This window comes from Ylistrum balloti, unplaced genomic scaffold (genome assembly GCF_031769215.1).
Source record: "Ylistrum balloti isolate Yb309-2 unplaced genomic scaffold, AGI_CSIRO_Ybal_v1 Utg370544, whole genome shotgun sequence".
NCBI lineage: Eukaryota > Metazoa > Mollusca > Bivalvia > Pectinida > Pectinidae > Ylistrum > Ylistrum balloti.
Window position 1 is genome coordinate 206,135 of NW_026782345.1, and position 21,745 is coordinate 227,879.

Consider the following 21,745-nt stretch of genomic DNA (forward strand, 5'->3'; position numbering starts at 1 on the left):
CACGACAAGATATGGTGGTTTTTTTATTTGAATCATTAAAAATATGTGAACAAAAAAATGAAAAATAATATTTGAATGAGATATTTCTTGATCAATTCATTGGCAAAAATGTAGTAAAGGAGAATAAATGTCTTCTAACCTACATATATTCCTTATAAACTTACAATATATGAAAGTGAATTAAAATTTCTAGTGGGAAATGGAATGATGTAGAGACACAAAGATATCCTTTCATATCTCAAAACTTGCTGGATCAGCATTGCTATTAAAACAAGCCAGGAATACACATGTATATATTTGTGTAAATGTTATTTTCAATAGAAAAATGTTGTCACCACAGTAACACGTTTGTAAATAAATACCGGTAGCTGTTCATTAGACACACAGCATTATGAAAACAAATGTTGGTAAAAAATAGAGATCACCTGTTATCAGTCTTTGTGTGTATTTGCACTCGTATGTAATACAACAATGTCTGTCCTCTGGTCATCAACTGTCCATTTTCTACAAATCACTACTTGTCATGAATGGTTGAGTGGATTTTGACTAAATTTGGTTTAAAGCATTTCTAAATCTAAATATTGTCCAATTTTCTTGAAATTTCATTCTTAGCATGATCATGATACAATTGTAGCTGCGGTTTCACATTCTGACAAAATGGCTGCCATGTTTTGGCCTATGATTGGTCACATCAATAAAAATTATGTACTTTAAATACTGCCTTACCTCAGGAACACAAAGGCAGAGACTTTTTTTCTGATTTAACAAAATGAGGGGATGAAGATCGGGTGAAGGTGAAGATTGGTTGAAGGTGAAGGTTGGATGAAGGTGAAGGTCAGGTAAAGGTGAACGTTAGGCTTGGTGAAGGAAAGGATGGGTGAGGTTGATAGTTGGGTGAATCCTGGGTGAAGGAGAAGGTCAGGTGAAGGTTTGGTAAATGTTGGGTGAAGGGGAAGGCCGAGTGAAGGTGAAGTGTTGGTGAAGATGAAGATCAGATGAAGGTGAAGGTCAGGTGAAGGTGAAGGTTTGATGAAGTAAAGGTCGGTTAAAGGTGAAGGTTAGATGAAGGTGAAGGTTTGATGAAGTGAAGGTCAGTTCAAGGTGAAGGTTAGGTGAAGGTGAAGATTGGGTGAAGGTAGGGTGAAGGGGAAGGAGGGGTGAGGTTGAAAGTAAAGTGAATGTTGGGTGAAAGAGAAGGTCAGGTGAAGGTGAAGGTCCAGTGAAGGTGAAGGTCAAGTGTAAGTGAAGATCGAATGAAGGTGCAGGACAGGTGAAGGGGAAGGAGGGGTGAGGTTGAAAGTAAAGTGAATGTTGGGTGAAGGAGAAGGTCAGGTGAAGGTGAAAGTCCAGTGAAGGTGAAGGTCAAGTGTAAGTGAAGATCGAATGAACGTGAAGGTCGGGTGAATGTGGAGGTCGGGTGAAGGTGAAGTTGAAGGTTGGGTGAAGGTTAAGGTTGCGTGAAATTTGGGTGGAATGTTGGTCGGGTAAGGGTGACGGTCAGGTGAGGGTGAAGATTTGGTGAATGTAGGGTGAAGATGAAGTTTGGGTGAATGTGGGTGAAAGGGAAAGTCGAGTGAAGGTGAAGGTTGAGTGAAAGTTAGGTGAAGGTGAAGATTGGTGAAGATGTAGATCGGGTGAAGGTGAAGGTGGGGTGTAGGTGAAGTTCAGGTGAAGGTGAAGGTCGAGTGAGTATGAAGGTTAAGTGAAGGTGAATGTCGGGTGGTGTCATAATAATTATGATAAGTTGTTATAATGCTGATGATAATCATGATGATAATTATCTGTTTGTCTCATGGTGATGAAGTGTTGGTGTCATAATGATGATGTTATCAGATATATGAAAATTACGAAAGTTATTTAATTATGGGGGTAAAGCACCTCCCCATCCAGGTTTTTACTTTTCCTTTGATCACTATGCCTCCTTGGCAACAAATTTTTTCACTGTGTGTATTGCACTGGAGGTGTCTTGTTACCCAAGTGTGGTTTCCATATAGAATCGTTATATCGTGATCTTATCACAGAAGCAAATATTTGTAGTCGAAGCAATGTTGAGGACGGTTTGCATTGTACTGGAAGTGACTAGTGACATTGTCATGTATTAGCATTTTGGGTCCAACAGTCCAGATGTTAGTGTCAGTTTTGAATATTGGCTGTATCACGTGATCCAAATAAAGACACCCTAATTCTCAGTGTAATGCCTATATGTGTGTTGTGGTTTGTGTCAGCTTGTGATCCCAAACCCCCATATATATATATATATCCTATGATAAAGATTACAAGTTACAGTAAACATGTGGGAAGACATCGTGTAGCACAGCTCAAAATCAAATTGTGGTTTTATTGAAAGTCTGTGGACTTAGCGTCAAATCAATCAACAAATTTTGTCTTTCTTCTGAATATTCTTATTTTTGTGTCCTGATTTTAACATTTGTTTGCACGCAACATCACAAGACAGCTGCAGAGGCTGGCTGAGCAGTCATGGAGACTCCTGAAAAAGGGCAAGGAGATTGAGATCAGTTCTTCCAAAAGAGTAAGTGTCTTCTGCTTCATTGAAGCACATGAGGGAACTTTCCTAAATTTCACATGCAGGTTCCCCTTGGTCCCTAGTTGTGCCCGATGTATTTTGGGCCTGATAAAAAAAAAAAAAAAAAGGCCGAAAGGCAGTCCTCTTGGATATTTTCAATGATGTTTGTTATCACTATTTTTTACGTACGTGATGGATCTCTCTCCAATTTTATATGTAGTTTTCCCATTGTCTCTATGTAATTTTAAGACTGATCAGAAACACAAAATGGCCGAAAGGCGCCCATCTTGGATTTTGACCTTGAAAGCTTGTTATTGCCATTTCCTGAAAAGCACTTTGAGGATCTTTGTTAAATTTCAGATGTAGGTTCCACTTAGTTCCTAGTTGTGCCAATTTCATTTTGGGATTCGCCATAAAAAACAAAATGGCTGACAGAGGAACATCTTAGATTTTGACTTTGAAAGTTGTTATCGCTATTTTTTTAAGAATCACAGCAAATGTTTTTCTCAAATTTCATGTGTAAGCATTTCTTGATCCTTAGTTGTGCCTGTTTCATTTTGGTTCTGATCAGACAAACAAAAAGACTGAAGGTAGCCATCTTTGAATTTGCCGATAAAAATTGTTATGCTATTTCTTAAGAAGTACTGAATGGATATCTCTCAAATTTCAGATGTATGTTCCCTTTGGTCTCTCCTTATGCTCTTTTTATTTTGGGACTGATCAGAAGAAACAAAATGGCTTCCAGGCAGCCATTTTGGATTTGGCAGGTAAAGATGATCATCGCTATTTCTGCAAAGGAATGTTGAATGTCTTATCATTAAGAGCAAAATTAGAGAGGAGGAAAGAAGGGAAATGTGTTTAGAAGAGGATGTTGAAGATTGGTAAAAAGTTCTTTGGTAGAAGAGGGTGTTGAAGATTGGTAAAAAGTTCTTTGGTAGAAGAGGGTGTTGAAGATTGGTAAAAAGTTCTTTGGTAGAAGAGGGTGTTGAAGACTGGTAAAAAGTTCTTTGGTAGAAGAGGGTGTTGAAGACTGGTAAAAAGTTCTTTGGTAGAAGAGGGTGTTGAAGACTGGTAAAAAGTTCTTTGGTAGAAGAGGGTGTTGAAGATTGGTAAAAAGTTCTTTGGTAGAAGAGGGTGTTGAAGACTGGTAAAAAGTTCTTTGGTAGAAGAGGGTGTTGGAGACTGGTAAAAAGTTCTTTGGTAGAAGAGGGTGTTGAAGACTGGTAAAAAGTTCTTTGGTAGAAGAGGGTGTTGAAGATTGGTAAAAAGTTCTTTGGTAGAAGAGGGTGTTGAAGATTGGTAAAAAGTTCTTTGGTAGAAGAGGGTGTTGAAGATTGGTAAAAAGCTCCTTGGTAGAAGAGGGTGTTGAAGACTGGTAAAAAGTTCTTTGGTAGAAGAGGGTGTTGAAGATTGGTAAAAAGTTCTTTGGTAGAAGAGGGTGTTGAAGACTGGTAAAAAGTTCTTTGGTAGAAGAGGGTGTTGAAGATTGGTAAAAAGTTCTTTGGTAGAAGAGGGTGTTGAAGATTGGTAAAAAGTTCTTTGGTAGAAGAGGGTGTTGAAGACTGGTAAAAAGTTCTTTGGTAGAAGAGGGTGTTGAAGATTGGTAAAAAGTTCTTTGGTAGAAGAGGGTGTTGAAGATTGGTAAAAAGTTCTTTGGTAGAAGAGGGTGTTGAAGATTGGTAAAAAGTTCTTTGGTAGAAGAGGGTGTTGAAGATTGGTAAAAAGTTCTTTGGTAGAAGAGGGTGTTGAAGATTGGTAAAAAGTTCTTTGGTAGAAGAGGGTGTTGAAGACTGGTAAAAAGTTCTTTGGTAGAAGAGGGTGTTGAAGATTGGTAAAAAGCTCCTTGGAGTTCTTTAAAATCCACACACTATTTATTGCTCAGAATTAGTACTCAGGATGGTGGTTAGTAGTTTTGACAAAGGCTCGGTTGAACAGCTAGACAAGCAATAAAACACTGATGATATGAACTTTTGTTAAGTTTAGGAATCCATGAATAGATATTGTAAATTATTGTAATACCGAAGTAGATAACCCAGAATTTTCTTCTTTAGGAAAGATTGCATAATACATAGGTGGGGTTTCTGTTTGTATACAGGAAATGTAATAATGGCGTCAGACAAGGACCAATTATTGGATGTCTCATCTTCGGGCACAATCACACAGCTGTGTAGTGTTAATTTAACATCAGGTTTGAAGAGAGCTGTGTAGTGTTAATTTAACATCAGGATTGAAGAGAGCTGTGTAGTGTTAATTTAACATCAGGATTGAAGAGAGCTGTGTAGTGTTAATTTAACATCAGGATTGAAGAGAGCTGTGTAGTGTTAATTTAACATCAGGATTGAAGAAAGCTGTGTAGTGTTAATTTAACATACGGATTGAAGAAAGCTGAGCTGTGCTACGTTTTCATTTCAGATTTCAAGATGCATTCTCTGGCACAATTTTTTTCCAGAAACCATACATATCTCCATATTACAAATAATGGAAAGGGTTTCTTGAAAATAAGGACTCTTCATGGCTCATAACATTTACAAAATGGATTCCCCTTGACAATAGGATGCCACAAACCATACTGGGACAAAAAACATACATCCCTACAAAAGAAAAAGGATTTTAAAGAAATTACATTACTTATTGACCAATATTAGTTGAAAAGTGGAAAATACTACCCAAGAAGAATGAATGACTGTCTCCAATTAACAAACAGGTTAGGAACCTAAGAGTGCTTGCCATCTGATACTAAATGGCAGACTATCACTTGTTTACAATTTTACATGAGACAAGCTCAAATTTATCATTTTACTGAAAAAAATTTCTATCCAGTACAGGACTACAGGTATTTCAATAATTCCGTGACATCTGGACTGTTTCAACCAGGTTACATAAAAGTTACCCCCTTCATCAAATTGATATATTTAGTGTTGTGAGTAAAAATCAACATTATTTCCGATAAAAAACATTTTTTTTAATGTCATACACATCTGCAACAACACTGTAAAAAGTTCTACTGTAAAAAGTTCTACTGTCAGTAATTTTGTACATCAAAGTCTCAGATACTTCATACATAAGTTATTTTGCATGTCATTATTCAAAGCTGTGTGGTGAAAAAAATCTGGAATGTTTATTTTACCTTGTTAAACAAAACAATAAAACAACAGAAAATTAATCTCCAACAAAACCATCTTAATCACTCAACTTGATGTTATGAATGTCTTCCTTTAAATATCAGTCACATTCTTTAACCTTACAAGACTTCCTTCACCTGACAATAAATACCTAACAAGACTTCCTTCACCAGTCAATAAGTATCTTACAAGGCTTCCTTCACCTGACAATAAGTACCTAACTAGACTTCTTTCACCTTACAATAAGTATCTTACGAGACTTCCTTCACCTGATAATAAGTACCTAACTAGACTTCTTTCACCTTACAATAAGTATCTTACGAGAGTCTTTCACCTGACAATAAGTAAGTAAGGAGACTTCTTTCACCTGACAATAAGTACCAAACGAGATTTCCTTCACCTGACAATAAGTACATCAGAAGACTTTCTTCACTAGTCAATAAGTTTCTAAGGAGACTTCCTTAATCTGACAATAGGAGACTTCCTTCACCTGACAATAAGTACCTAACTAGACTTCTTTCACCTGACAATAAGTACCAAACGAGACTTCCTTCACCTGACAATAAGTACATCAGAAGACTTTCTTCACCAGTCAATAAGTTTCTAAGGAGACTTCCTTAATCTGACAATAAGTACCAAACGAGACTTCCTTCACCTGACAATAAATACCTAACAAGACTTCCTTCACCAGTCAATAAGTATCTTACAAGGCTTCCTTCACCTGACAATAAGTACCTAACTAGACTTCTTTCACCTTACAATAAGTATCTTATGAGACTTCCTTCACCTGACAATAAGTACCTAACTAGACTTCTTTCACCTTACAATAAGTATCTTACGAGAGTCTTTCACCTGACAATAAGTACCTAACTAGACTTCTTTCACCTGACAATAAGTACCTGATAAGATTTCTGTCACCTGACAATAAGTACCTGATGAGATTTCTTTCACCTGACAATAAGTACCTAACTAGACTTCTTTCACCTGGCAATAAGTACCTAACTAGACTTCTTTCACCTTACAATAAGTATCTTACGAGACTTCCTTCACCTGATAATAAGTACCTAACTAGACTTCTTTCACCTTACAATAAGTATCTTACGAGAGTCTTTCACCTGACAATAAGTTCCTAACAAGACTTATTTCACCTGACAATAAGTACCTGATGAGATTTCTGTCACCTGACAATAAGTTCCTAAGGAGACTTCCTTCACCTGACAATAAGTACCTAACTAGACTTCTTTCACCTGTCAATAAGTTCCTAACCAGACTTCTTTCACCTGACAATAAGTACCTAAGGAGATTTCCTTCACCTGACAATAAGTACCTGATGAGACTTCTTTCACCTGACAATAAGTGCCTTACAAGACTTCCTTCACCTGACAATAAGTACCTAACTAGACTTCTTTCACCTGACAATAAGTACCTGATGAGATTTCTTTCACCTGACAATAAGTACCTAACTAGACTTCTTTCACCTGACAATATGTACATCAGAAGACTTTCTTCACCAGTCAATAAGTATCTAACAATATTTCTTTCACCTGACAATAAGTACCTGATAAGATTTCTGTCACCTGACAATAAGTTCCTAAGGTGACTTCCTTCACCTGACAACAAGTACCTAACCAGAATTCTGTTTTCATGAGTTGTCCTCCAACAACGTCATTTCCACAAGATGTGCTTTACTTTTTAAATGTTCGTTATAGGGCATTGGTCAATTGACCTCTCGACAACCCACTTCACTGAACTGATGTTTTGATGTTTCTTGAGCCATGTTCTTCTGATAGGCGGATTTATACGGCTTGTATTCCACTGGAAAATTATACAACGAAAACATATTGTAAAAAATAACACATTGTAAAAAATGAAAATTGAATGATGACTATATATTTTTTGTAATGATGATAACATACAATTGGCAAGTCTAGATTAGATAGGGCCTGTATCATTCCCATCCTCTGTTAGGTCCCCCTCCATCCCATAGAGATCTAGACTGGCCTGTATAATTCCCATCCTCTGTTAGGCCGTCCCTCCGCCCCATAGAGATCTAGATAGGGCCTGTATCATTCCCATCCTCTGTAAGGCCCCCCTTTGCCCCATAGAGATCTAGATAGGGCCTGTATCATTCCCATCCTCTGTTAGGTCCCCCTCCTCCCCATAGAGATCTAGATAGGGCCTGTATCATTCCTATCTTCTGTAAGGTCCCCCTCCGCCCCATAGAGATCTAGAGAGGGCCTGTATCATTCCCATCCTCTGTAAGGCCCCCCTTCGCCCCATAGAGATCTAGAAAGGGCCTGTATCATTCCGATCCTCTGCTAGGTCCCCCTCCACCCCATAGAGATCTAGATAGGGCCTGTATCATTCCCATCCTCTGTTAGGTCCCCCTCCATCCCATAGAGATCTAGACTGGCCTGTATAATTCCTATCCTCTGTTAAGCCGCCCCTCCACCTCATAGAGATCTAGACTGGCCTGTATAATTCCTATCCTCTGTTAGGCCGCCCCTCCGCCCCATAGAGATCTAGATAGGGCCTGTATCATTCCTATCCTCTGTTAGGTCCCCCTTCTGCCCCATAGAGATCTAGATAGGGCCTTTATTAATCCTAACCTCTGTTAGGCCGCCCCTTCGCCCAATGGAGATCTAGAATGGCCTGTATCATTCCTATCATCTGTTAAGCAGCCCCTCCACCTCATAGAGATCTAGATAAGGGCCTGTATCATTCCTTTCCTCTGTTAAGCCGCCCCTCCACCTCATAGAGATCTAGACTGGCCTGTATAATTCCTATCCTCTGTTAGGCCGCCCCTCCGCCACATAGAGATCTAGGCCGCCCCTCCGCCCCATAGAGATCTAGATAGGGCCTGTATCATTCCTATCCTCTGTTCCTCTGTTAAGGGATTGCCGCCCATCCTCCGCCCCTCCACCTCATAGAGATCTAGATAGGGCCTGTATCATTGCAAGGCCCCCCCTATCCTCTGTTAGTATCATTCCTATCATCTGTTAAGCAGCCCCTCCACCTCATAGAGAGATAAGGGCCTGTATCATTCCTTTCCTCTCTCTGCCCCTCCACCTCATAGAGATAGATAGGGCCCATTCCTATCCTCTGTTAAGCAGCCCCTCCACCTCATAGAGATCTAGATAAGGGATTGTATCATTCCTTTCCTCTGTTAAGCCGCCCTCTGCCCAATGGAGATCTAGATAAGGGCCTGTATCATTCCCATCTTCTGTTAAGCCGCCCCTCCACCTCATAGAGATCTAGATAGGGCCTGTATCATTCCCATCCTCTGTTAGGCCCCCCTTCGCCCCATAGAAATCTAGATAGGGCCTGTATCATTCCCATCCTCTGTTAGGCCACCCCTCCGCCCCATAGAGATCTAGATAGGGCCTGTATCATTCCCATCCTCTGTTAGGTCCCCCTCCGCCCCATAGAGATCTAGATAAGGCCTGTATCATTACTTTCCTCTGTTGCGTCCCCCTCCGCCCCATAGAGATCTAGATAGGGCCTGTATCATTCCCATCCTCTGTAAGGTCCCCCTCCGCCCCATAGAGATCTAGATAGGGCCTTTATCAATCCTAACCTCTGTTAGGTCCCCCTCCGCCCCATAGAGATCTAGAATAGGGCCTTTATCAATCCTAACCTCTGTTAGGCCCCCCTCTGCCCAATGGAGATCTAGAATGGCCTCATTCCTAACCTCTGTTAAGCAGGCCATCCACCTCATAGAGATCTAGATAAGGGCCTGTATCATTCCTTTCCTCTGTTAAGCCGCCCCTCCACCTCATAGAGATCTAAATAGGGCCTGTATCATTCCCATCCTCTGTTAGGCCCCCCTCTGCCCAATGGAGATCTAGATAAAGGCCTGTATCATTCCCATCCACTGTTAGGCCCCCCCCCCCCTGCCCCATGGGGATCTAGATAGGGCCTGTATCATTCCTATCCTCTGTTAAGCAGCCCCTCCACCTCATAGAGATCTAGATAGGGCCTGTATCATTCCTTTCCTCTGTTAAGCCGCCCCTCCACCTCATAGAGATCTAAATAGGGCCTGTATCATTCCCATCCTCTGTTAGGCCCCCCTCTGCCCAATGGAGATCTAGATAAAGGCCTGTATCATTCCCATCCTCTGTTAGGCCCCCCCCGGCCCCATGGGGATCTAGATAGGGCCTGTATCATTCCTATCCTCTGTTAAGCAGCCCCTCCACCTCATAGAGATCTAGATAAGGGCCTGTATCATTCCTTTCCTCTGTTAAGCCGCCCCTCCACCTCATAGAGATCTAAATAGGGCCTGTATCATTCCCATCCTCTGTTAGGCGCCCCTCTGCCCAATGGAGATCTAGATAAGGGCCTGTATCATTCCCATCTTCTGTTAAGCCGCCCCTCCACCTCATAGAGATCTACATACAGTCTGTATCATTCCTAACCTCTGTTAGGCCCCCCTTCGCCCCATAGAGATCTAGATAGGGCCTGTATCATTCCCATCCTCTGCAAGGCCCCCGTTCGCCCCATAGAGATCTAGATAGGGCCTGTATCATTCCCATCCTCTGTTAGGCCACCCCTCCGCCCAATAGAGATCTAGATAGGGTCTGTATCATTCCCATCCTCTGTTAGGTCCCCCTCCGCCCCATAGAGATCTAGATAGGGCCTGTATTATTCCCATCCTCTGTTAGGTCCCCCTCCGCCCCATAGAGATCTAGATAGGGCCTGTATCATTACTTTCCTCTATTAGGTCCCCCTCCACCTCATAGAGATCTAAATAGGGCCTGTATCATTCCCATCCTCTGTTAGGCCCCCCTTTGCCCAATGGAGATCTAGATAAGGGCCTGTATCATTCCCATCCTCTGTTAGGTCCCCCTCTGCCCCATAGAGATCTAGATAGGTCCTTTATCAATCCTATCCTCTGTTAGGCCCCCCCCCCCCCTGCCCCATGGGGATCTAGATAGGGCCTGTATCATTCCTAGCCTCTGTTAAGCCGCCCCTCCACCTCATAGAGATCTAAATAGGGCCTGTATCATTCCTAACCTCTGTTAGGGTGCCCCTTCGCCCAATGGGGATCTAGATAAGGGCCTGTATCATTCCCATCCTCTGTTAGGCTGCCCCTCCGCCCCATAGAGATCTAGATAGGGCCTGTATCATTCCCATCCTCTGTTAGGTCCCCCTTCTGCCCCATAGAGATCTAGATAGGGCCTTTATTAATCCTAACCTCTGTTAGGCCGCCCCTTCGCCCAATGGAGATCTAGAATGGCCTGTATCATTCCTATCATCTGTTAAGCAGCCCCTCCACCTCATAGAGATCTAGATAAGGGCCTGTATCATTCCTTTCCTCTGTTAAGCCGCCCCTCCGCCCCATAGAGATCTAGATAGGGCCTGTATCATTCCTATCCTCTGTTAAGCCGCCCCTCCACCTCATAGAGATCTAGATAGGGCCTGTATCATTCCTATCCTCTGTTAAGCAGCCCCTCCACCTCATAGAGATCTAGATAAGGGATTGTATCATTCCTTTCCTCTGTTAAGCCGCCCTCTGCCCAATGGAGATCTAGATAAGGGCCTGTATCATTCCCATCCTCTGTTAGGTGCCCCTCTGCCCAATGGAGATGTAGATAAGGGCCTGTATCATTCCCATCTTCTGTTAAGCCGCCCCTCCACCTCATAGAGATCTAGATAGGGCCTGTATCATTCCCATCCTCTGCAAGGCCCCCCTTCGCCCCATAGAAATCTAGATAGGGCCTGTATCATTCCCATCCTCTGTTAGGCCACCCCTCCGCCCCATAGAGATCTAGATAGGGCCTGTATCATTCCCATCCTCTGTTAGGTCCCCCTCCGCCCCATAGAGATCTAGATAAGGCCTGTATCATTACTTTCCTCTGTTGCGTCCCCCTCCGCCCCATAGAGATCTAGATAGGGCCTGTATCATTCCCATCCTCTGTAAGGCCCCCCTTTGCCCCATAGAGATCTAGATAGGGCCTGTATCATTCCCATCCTCTGTAAGGTCCCCCTCCGCCCCATAGAGATCTAGATAGGGCCTTTATCAATCCTAACCTCTGTTAGGTCCCCCTCCGCCCCATAGAGATCTAGATAGGGCCTTTATCAATCCTAACCTCTGTTAGGCCCCCCTCTGCCCAATGGAGATCTAGAATGGCCTGTATCATTCCTAACCTCTGTTAAGCAGGCCATCCACCTCATAGAGATCTAGATAAGGGCCTGTATCATTCCTTTCCTCTGTTAAGCCGCCCCTCCACCTCATAGAGATCTAAATAGGGCCTGTATCATTCCCATCCTCTGTTAGGCCCCCCTCTGCCCAATGGAGATCTAGATAAAGGCCTGTATCATTCCCATCCACTGTTAGGCCCCCCCCCCCCCTGCCCCATGGGGATCTAGATAGGGCCTGTATCATTCCTATCCTCTGTTAAGCAGCCCCTCCACCTCATAGAGATCTAGATAGGGCCTGTATCATTCCTTTCCTCTGTTAAGCCGCCCCTCCACCTCATAGAGATCTAAATAGGGCCTGTATCATTCCCATCCTCTGTTAGGCCCCCCTCTGCCCAATGGAGATCTAGATAAAGGCCTGTATCATTCCCATCCTCTGTTAGGCCCCCCCCTGCCCCATGGGGATCTAGATAGGGCCTGTATCATTCCTATCCTCTGTTAAGCAGCCCCTCCACCTCATAGAGATCTAGATAAGGGCCTGTATCATTCCTTTCCTCTGTTAAGCCGCCCCTCCACCTCATAGAGATCTAAATAGGGCCTGTATCATTCCCATCCTCTGTTAGGCGCCCCTCTGCCCAATGGAGATCTAGATAAGGGCCTGTATCATTCCCATCTTCTGTTAAGCCGCCCCTCCACCTCATAGAGATCTACATACAGTCTGTATCATTCCTAACCTCTGTTAGGCCCCCCTTCGCCCCATAGAGATCTAGATAGGGCCTGTATCATTCCCATCCTCTGCAAGGCCCCCGTTCGCCCCATAGAGATCTAGATAGGGCCTGTATCATTCCCATCCTCTGTTAGGCCACCCCTCCGCCTCATAGAGATCTAGATAGGGTCTGTATCATTCCCATCCTCTGTTAGGTCCCCCTCCGCCCCATAGAGATCTAGATAGGGCCTGTATTATTCCCATCCTCTGTTAGGTCCCCCTCCGCCCCATAGAGATCTAGATAGGGCCTGTATCATTACTTTCCTCTATTAGGTCCCCCTCCACCTCATAGAGATCTAAATAGGGCCTGTATCATTCCCATCCTCTGTTAGGCCCCCCTTTGCCCAATGGAGATCTAGATAAGGGCCTGTATCATTCCCATCCTCTGTTAGGTCCCCCTCTGCCCCATAGAGATCTAGATAGGTCCTTTATCAATCCTATCCTCTGTTAGGCCCCCCCCCCCCCTGCCCCATGGGGATCTAGATAGGGCCTGTATCATTCCTAGCCTCTGTTAAGCAGCCCCTCCACCTCATAGAGATCTAAATAGGGCCTGTATCATTCCTAACCTCTGTTAGGGTGCCCCTTCGCCCAATGGGGATCTAGATAAGGGCCTGTATCATTCCCATCTTCTGTTAGGTCCCCCTCTGCCCAATGGAGATCTAGATAAGGGCCTGTATCATTCCCATCCTCTGTTAGACCCCCTCTGCCCAATGGAGATCTAGATAAGGGCCTGTATCATTCCTTTCCTTTGTTAAGCAGCCCCTCCACCTCATAGAGATCTACATAGAGCCTGTATCATTCCTAACCTCTGTTAGGGTGCCCCTTCGCCCAATGGAGATCTAGATAGGGCCTGTATCAATTCTTACCTCTGTTAGGCCGCCCCTTCATCCTACCCCTCCTAATGGGCCCCATCCCCTAATGGGTCCCATCCCCTAATGGGTCCCATCCCCTAATGGGTCCCATCCCTCCTAATGGGCCCCATCCCTCCTGCCCCAAAGGGGGTAGAGACCGATTGTTTATGCAAATTTGAGTCCCCTACCAACCAAGTGAGTTTTTGAAAGCAACAGAGGTAGGTATTCACTAACAAATAACACCAAATCTGATTGAGCATGACAGACACATCAAAAATGTAAGATTTGGAATGTAAACTGTGCTAAACAAGAATCCCAGGGGCCCTAAATAGTCACCTGTGTGGACTCACAAACTGAAACAATTGGAATGAATATGTAGTACAGAGAAGATGAGAAATGCTATTTGTATAGTGACAGAAGAGTTTTAACTTATAACCCTTTTATCCTTGAAGAGTACTTGATTCTATAATATTTAGGTTTTGAAAAGTTTTCAAATTCAGGCAATTTGATCCTTTTTGGCCATATCAACCAGCCCCAGGGGGGTCAGCCACAGAAAACCTTTTTAAGACCCTTCCATCCATGAAGAGTACCTAACCCCAGGTATTTGACTCAACAATATTTGGGTATTGAGATGATTTTTTAAATTTCATTCAATACAACCCTTTTTGGCCATGCCCATCACCCCTTGGTTATTAGAATTACACACACAGGGTATGTAACAATATACAAATTATCTTCAAAAACACGTATTTTCTTTATAAACTATAGCAAATTTTGCCCCCTCCCCTGGGGGAAATATGAGGCCCTGGGGTCATAAAATTTAGTAAAGTACCTTAAAAACCTTACACCTTTGTATAGTATTTCATTCTATCATCTTTGTTTTTGAGAAAAAGATTTTAAAATTTCAATCAATATGACTGCTTTTGCCATGTTCATCAACCCCTAGGGATCAACAAGGGTCTATATGTGAATGATGATAAACTGTTATCATTTACTGACAAATCTAACAATGTTTTCGAATAATACAGGTTATATAAAAAAAAATGTCATTTCCTATTATTTACATATATATTTACCATTTTGGTTAACTTTTTGCCAGGGAATGTGTCATTGAAATCGAAATCAGTCAGGATTTTGTTCCAGAAGAAGTAAAAAATGTAAAAAAAAACCCAGACACTTGACGTCACCGAATACCAAAGTGAAGCAATAGGCCACCATGAGATTTTGTCTCAGGTGACTTAAAATGGAAATTCTGAATATATTATAGTTGCCACTGTTCAGTTTTTTGTACTTGGATTTTATTATTGTGGTAGAAACATGTTATCTCGAAATACAACGGACTATGGAAAGTATTTCAACTTATCCAAAGCTGGACTCCAAGGATGTGTACAAATCAGGTTGACAATATCAGTTTGTTGATTACAGCATGCAAACAGTGTAGTTTGGTCTGTTTTTTGAAATGGCAGTAAATAAACAAATAAATTTGATTCTACTTTCTCCTTTTATTGTTTATTCATCTAAACAACAAAACATGAAATAACAACTCCAATCAAATGCATTTGTACTGACGTCGTTCCGTCCTGCACACGTGTACAATACCCTTACTGACTAAGCACATACACGTCATATATTTTACTGAATGACAATAAGACAAAATTAAAATTTGCTTTTGATACGCTACAAGAAACAATGTATAAAGCTACAGATCATATTAATATGACTTGACTGTAAATGAATGAAGATATGAAAAATGCAGCGCTAGAATGTTTTACTTGTTATAGAAAACACTATACATTTATTAGACTTAACAAATCAGAAATAGACCCTATCAATGTCCAAGCACTAAATCTACAAAGTACCTGATCACAGTCCTTTAGAAAACAAGATTATAATTAGTTTCTCTCAGAATTGTGGGGTCCAGATTTCGTCAAATGTTCGTACTGGTTTGACCGTCAAGCGGTTTCATTTTCATTGTTCCTGACCAAGTTCAATGTTTCATGTTTTGTGTAAATGCGCTACTTTTTTAACATACAGGTAAGTTACTGCTACACGATGGTGATCCTCATTAAAAAGCCAAACTTTTATTGGATAATTAAATTAATGGCCAGAGACCAAGTGTTGTGTGTACAATGGACCACTGATACACCATAATTAGCCATGTGCACAGGTGATTTTCTACTTTGGTTATGTATTGGCTGATTTTGTCAGAAGACGTGCCAATGTTTCAACAAAAGTTAATTTCGAGACAACGATTGACTTTTCCCTTGCTTTCCAACTGTAGGGGCTGCAAAAATTGCTTTGACTCAACCAAAATTTCCACTCAATGAAATTTGAGTCACCCAAATTAAAATTACCAAGATATAGAAAGAAAAAAATGGAGACTTAAAAGAAAATTATTTCAACTCAAACAGAATTACGAGTGAAGTGATTTCGAGAGGAGTTTCAATTGTATTTGGACTTGAGAGACAAATGCAAAAATTCTTACCATACAACTTTAACAGTGTAATGTATTGAAGTACAGTAAACTTACAGGGCAATATCTTCTACAAAAAACAGGAGGAATGGTTTTACCTTCTTGTTGAACCTCAGCTTGCTTCGGTAACCATGGCAATGATTTAGTATTTTCTTCCATAATCTATAAAACAGGTTAATATGTTGATAGTAATAGTAAGAGTTTTAAGGTATTGTGTGTGGAAATTCATGGTTGAAAAGATAAGTCAAAAGGCCCATCAGGTCTGCATTTTCAGATTCCACATTAAAACATGTTTAATCATAATGTTAAGCTTTTCCAGAAATATTCAGACATGCAAAGATTTGAATCAAATTTCATCCAAATACCTTCAGCCGAGCAGAAAAAGAAAGATTTTTTAACCATTTTTCATACTGTACCCCATCCTCCAGACCCTAAAGGTTTCACACCAGAACTGATCACTTAGGGGCTAACTCATACCTGTAAGACCATTCGCTTCTACACAAAAGGAATTAGAAGCCGTTTATACAACAAGATGCCCACAGGCCTTAAGGGTCATTTGTTCATAAGAACCAATACATGAAAGAGGCCAAATAGGCCTAAAATAAATTGCTCAAGTACACTACAGATGGCATAGAAGATACTGGATGGTTCATAAGGACATTGTCTGCAAACTTGAAAAAATATTCTTTATACATGCACTACACAAATGCCATTACTCCAGACATATTGCCCAATATCAAGACTCTTGGCCTTTTGGTTACTGAGAAGAAGTTTTCAAAACATTTGACCCCTGTGACATTGACAGTAAGTCAAGGTGAACAAACTTGGTGGCCCTTTATCCAAGCATGCTAAAGACCCAATATCAGCACAATAGGCCTTTTGCTTATTTGACCCTAGTGACTTTGAAAGCAAGTAAAGATAATTCATATTAACAGACCTTGTTGCCTTTCAAATCATGTAGCCCTTCATCCTTGCATATTGCAGGCCTAATATCAGCACCCTTGCCGTTTTGCTTTTTAAGAAGTTTTTTAACATATTTGACTCCTGTAAGCAAATCAAGGCCCTATTCATATTAACAAACTTGGTAGCATGCTTAAGGCCTAACATCAGCAAACTGGGCCTTTTGCTTGTTAAAAAGAAATTGTTTGAACATTTTAACATATTTGACCCCTGTGACCTTAAAAGTGGATCAAGGTTATTAATATTAACAGATCACTTAGCCCTTCATCCTTGCACACTGCAGGCCTAATATCAGCACCTGGACCTTTTGGTTATTGAAAAGAAGTTGTTTGAAGTTTTAACATATCTGACCTCTATGACCTTGAAAGTAGGTAAAGGTCATTCATATTAGCAAACTTGGTACCCCTTTATCCGATCATGCTAAATCCTAATATCAGTGCCCTGAGCCTTCTAGTTATTGAGAAGAGGTTCAACTTTGCATAGAAAGTTTATGCACAGAGGTTGGCAGATGACGACAGACGATGACGGACAAAACTTGATATTTGTTCACGCAAAGAAGCTTCAAAACTAATTTTGACAAAAATTAATAATCCCAGCAGAAGGTGTTAAATGAATTTGTTTTTTTTTCCCATTTGGTTCCGTCCCTCCAGCTCTAGAGGGCCGAGACCCACTTTTTATCCAAAATTAAGTCCTTTTCATCTAAGCATGTTTCTGACAAAATTGAGAAGTTTAAAGACATTGCCCTTTTCTCTATTGAACCCTGCTCCATCCACCCCAGGGGCGGAGATCTAAACTGATTCTCCTTTTTCCAAATGATGCTGAAGACTTAATTCAGTCAATAAGCTTAGTAGCAATTAAAAAAAAAAGTTGACAGATGCACCAAGTGAGTTAAAAAGGATTTTGAGATTATCTGAACATAATATTACACAATACAATGTGAAAAGAAGACATCTTACTTGACCTGATGCTAGAACCTCAGGAACTGAAGGTATCAATGATTACCTTAAACATATATACTTACCATGAGATAGTCTGACGGTACATAGCCCTCTTTCCCATTAGAATCACACACACAGGACCACAATTTGTTGTCAGCATGGAAAGAAATGAATTGAACAATATCTTCTTCATGAACATTTAGTTCTGGCAGATCCAACGGACTGTCTTTATTTGCTGTATAGCTATATTTCACTATCAATCTGTCTCCACTAATGAACTTTTGAATAGATGGACTCTCTGCTGCATCAGCCCAAGCTAAAGTTACAAGAAAAAAGATTTTTTCACATCAGGTTTATACTTTTCTTACCTTCACACAAACATGCATGACTATCACAGGGCAGTACCAGACCAAAAGTAATGTTCACACAAACACACAAGGTAATGACTATCACAGGGCAGTACCAGACCAAAAGTAATGTTCACACAAACACACAAGGTAATGACTATCACAGGGCAGTACAAGTCCCAAAGCAATGTTCACACAAACACACAAGGTAATGACTATCACAGGGCAGTACCAGACCAAAAGTGATGTTCACACAAACACACAAGGTAATGACCATCACAGGGCAGTACCAGACCCAAAGTAATGTTAACACAAACACACAAGGTAATGACTATCATAGGGCAGTACCAAACCAAAGAAATGTTCACACAAACACACAAGGTAATGACTATCGCAGGGCAGTACCAGACCAAAATAATGCTCACACAAACACACAAGGTAATGACTATCACAGGGTAGTACCAGAACAAAAGTAATGTTCACACAAACACACAAGGTAATGACTATCACAGGGCAATACCAGAACAAAAGTAATGTTCACACAAACACACAAGGTAATGACTATCACAGGGCAGTACAAGTCCCAAAGTAATGTTCACACAAACACACGAGGTAATGACCATCACAGGGCAGTACCAGAGCAAAAGTAATGTTCACACAAACACACGAGGTAATGACCATCACAGGGCAGTACCAGACCAAAAGTGATGTTCACACAAACACACAAGGTAATGACCATCACAGGGCAGTACCAGACCAAAAGTAATGTTAACACAAACACACAAGGTAATGACTATCATAGGGCAGTACCAAACCAAAGAAATGTTCACACAAACACACAAGGTAATGACCATCACAGGGCAGTACCAGACCAAAAGTAATGTTAACACAAACACACAAGGTAATGACTATCATAGGGCAGTACCAAACCAAAGAAATGTTCACACAAACACACAAGGTAATGACTATCGCAGGGCAGTACCAGACCAAAATAATGCTCACACAAACACACAAGGTAATGACTATCACAGGGCAGTACCAGAACAAAAGTAATGTTCACACAAACACACGAGGTAATGCAAATTATTAACCGACAAAAAGTGGCATGTTACCATAAGGTATTATTCTCATGGAGATATAAAAGTAATGTCAATAAAAACATTGAGCCAATGGATCAAATGAATCCTTCAATAAATATACTCATTTCAGTAATACTTACCATAACTTTAGTATGCAAATACGGTACCTACACCCATCCTTGTAATCCAACTACAAAAGATTCAGACAATCCCGCCCTCCCTACGATCCATGAGCCATCACGGCAGGAACATAGAGTGATCTCCCTTCCTCTTACCTTTATGGCTGCTGATGAGTGTGAAGGTGTCTGAGCTGAGTGCTTTCTTTACTCCTTCTCTTCGTACTGCTATTATTGTCTGAGTATATTGTTACCCTCATAGTAGTCTATAAACCCATCTCCCAACATATTTGTGAAATTAAGTATTGGCATTTGTTTATTTTGACCGTTTTTCTGGCGGTGTTTTCCTCCACATGTTCAAGAGCATGACTACGTGTCTCGTCGTTCTGATTTTCATGAAGTTGTAATTTGTTTTCTTGCTGCTTCGTCAGCCGTTTTGTACAACTGTCCCTTTTTTGCAGTGCAGTCTTTCTGCGTACGGTAGGCTTTGTACTCTCATTCGTAGTTTGGAAACCGCAATCTGGCACCTGGCACTATGGCTGGCTATCGTACATCTATTGCCAGTGTCCTTGCTTTTTATGGCAGGAAAGAGACATGTTCGTCCTCCTCTCTTTCTCCCCTTATCAGAGACTTCGCTCTGGATAAACCCAGAGTTCGGCACCTGGCCCCACAGTGGAATCTGGCCCTGGTGCTAGATTCCCTGACTAGGGCTCCTTATGAGCCTCTGGAGTCTGCCTTGTTAAAGTTTGTAACTTTCAAGTCAGTCTTCCTTTTGGCTTTGGCCTCTGGATGTAGAAGGAGTGAGGTCCACGCCTTGTCGTCACTCCCCTCTTGTCTACCTTGGTCAAGAGGCCACGCTGCTGTAACTCTCCTAACTGATCCTTTCTTTTTAGCGAAGAATCAGGTTCCCAGGTTTTCGCCCATCAGGATCGCGGTTTTGACTAGCTCGGAGGAGCGAGATAGGTTGCTTTGTCCTTGTCGGGCTCTTAGGTTTTATCTCGATAAAACCAGGGGGCGGGGCTCTCGATCCCATCTGTTTTTGCCCATCAAACAGGGACAACAAGATATCTCCCAGACGGTTTCCAGGTGGGTTTGCCAGGTGATTAAGTATGCTTATGAGCATTCTGATGATCAGGCTCAGGCTCAGGCAAGAGTGAAAGTGCAGGCTTATTAGGTCCAGGCCCTCGCTGCGTCCTGGGCCCTTCTCAATGGGTCCTCCTTTCAGTAGGTCATTGTCGGCAGCATTCTGGCGGAGCAGGGATACCTTCACAGATTTTCATCTGCGATCCCTAGCTTCCCACTCAGAAGGCCTGTATTTGTTGGGACCTCTGTTGGTGGCACAGTCAATGGCTGTGCCTCCTCGTTAGCCCCGGGGCATGTCTTTCCATATGGCGACACATGGGTACACCTGCTCTTACATGGGAAGGTCCCTTCCTTCTCTTTGGCACTCTGTTCTCCCTCCCTACTACTTTGGCTGTGCTGAAGGGGCTGTCTGGCTTCTAGTCACCACTACGGTAAGACGAATTCGCATACTAAAGTTATGATAATTATTACTGAAATGAACTTGAGTTTTTTTCATGTAAAACCAATTTTCATGAGGTAATACTTACCATAACTTTATGGAGTCCCACCCTATCCTCCCCTCTTCAATATCTGTCTGGCTGTCCCTCGGTGGAGTGCTCCATAAAAATTATTAGAGGAAGGGAGATCACTCTATGTTCCTGCTGTGATGGCTCATGGATCGTAGGGAGGGCGGGATTATTTGAATCTTTTGTTGTTGAGATACAAAGATGGGTGTAGGTACTGTATTTGCATACTTAAGTTATGATAAGTATTACCTCATGAAAATTGGTTTTACATGAAAAAAACTCAAATTCCATCGTGTTTTGATGTTTAAATCACTATCCTGAACATCCATCACTTAATATTCTCCCTTCTGGATATATACTTACAGCCAACAGCATTTCCAGGAGAAATTGGAAAAGGAGAGAAAGGTGAAGTGACAGATTTAGGGGAAGTAACTCCTGGGGAGGTTGGGACGTCTGAAATGAGAGCAGCTGGTCGGCGGAGGGGTGTAGTCCAATCTATGAGTCCAAACACTCCCCTACCACAACCACACATCTGAGCTCGACGTGCAGGCATGTTCACCCTATCAAGAAAATTAATAGATGTCACTCTTATTCAATATTGCAATGGTGAAACTTTTCTTGTATAATCATTAGCAATTAGCCCTAATAAGGAAATTCATTGCTGGTGTAACATGCTATTTATTTAACTAAAAAGAGGCCCATGGAAGTCACCTGATTAATCTCTACCAAATATAACTTGTAGTATGTTCTTTTGAAATGGTAGAAAATTGACCATTATACAGAAATCAAGGCCTTCAATGCATTATTGAATGTACACACAAAATGCCTGCCATTTCTAATAT

General features: G+C 41.6%; 1 protein-coding gene across 1 annotated transcript; it reads right to left on the reverse strand.

Annotated features, from left to right (window-relative positions):
- Nucleotides 1-6,143: 6,143 nt before the first annotated feature.
- On the reverse strand, nucleotides 6,144-21,456 carry LOC132556097 (uncharacterized). Its single transcript, XM_060220484.1, has 4 exons — nucleotides 21,267-21,456; nucleotides 17,856-18,088; nucleotides 15,973-16,036; nucleotides 6,144-7,461 (listed from the first exon to the last, which is right to left on the reverse strand). Exons 1-4 carry the CDS (start codon nucleotides 21,454-21,456, stop codon nucleotides 7,364-7,366), a joined length of 585 nt encoding a protein of 194 aa, XP_060076467.1. The 3' UTR covers nucleotides 6,144-7,363.
- Nucleotides 21,457-21,745: the final 289 nt, after the last annotated feature.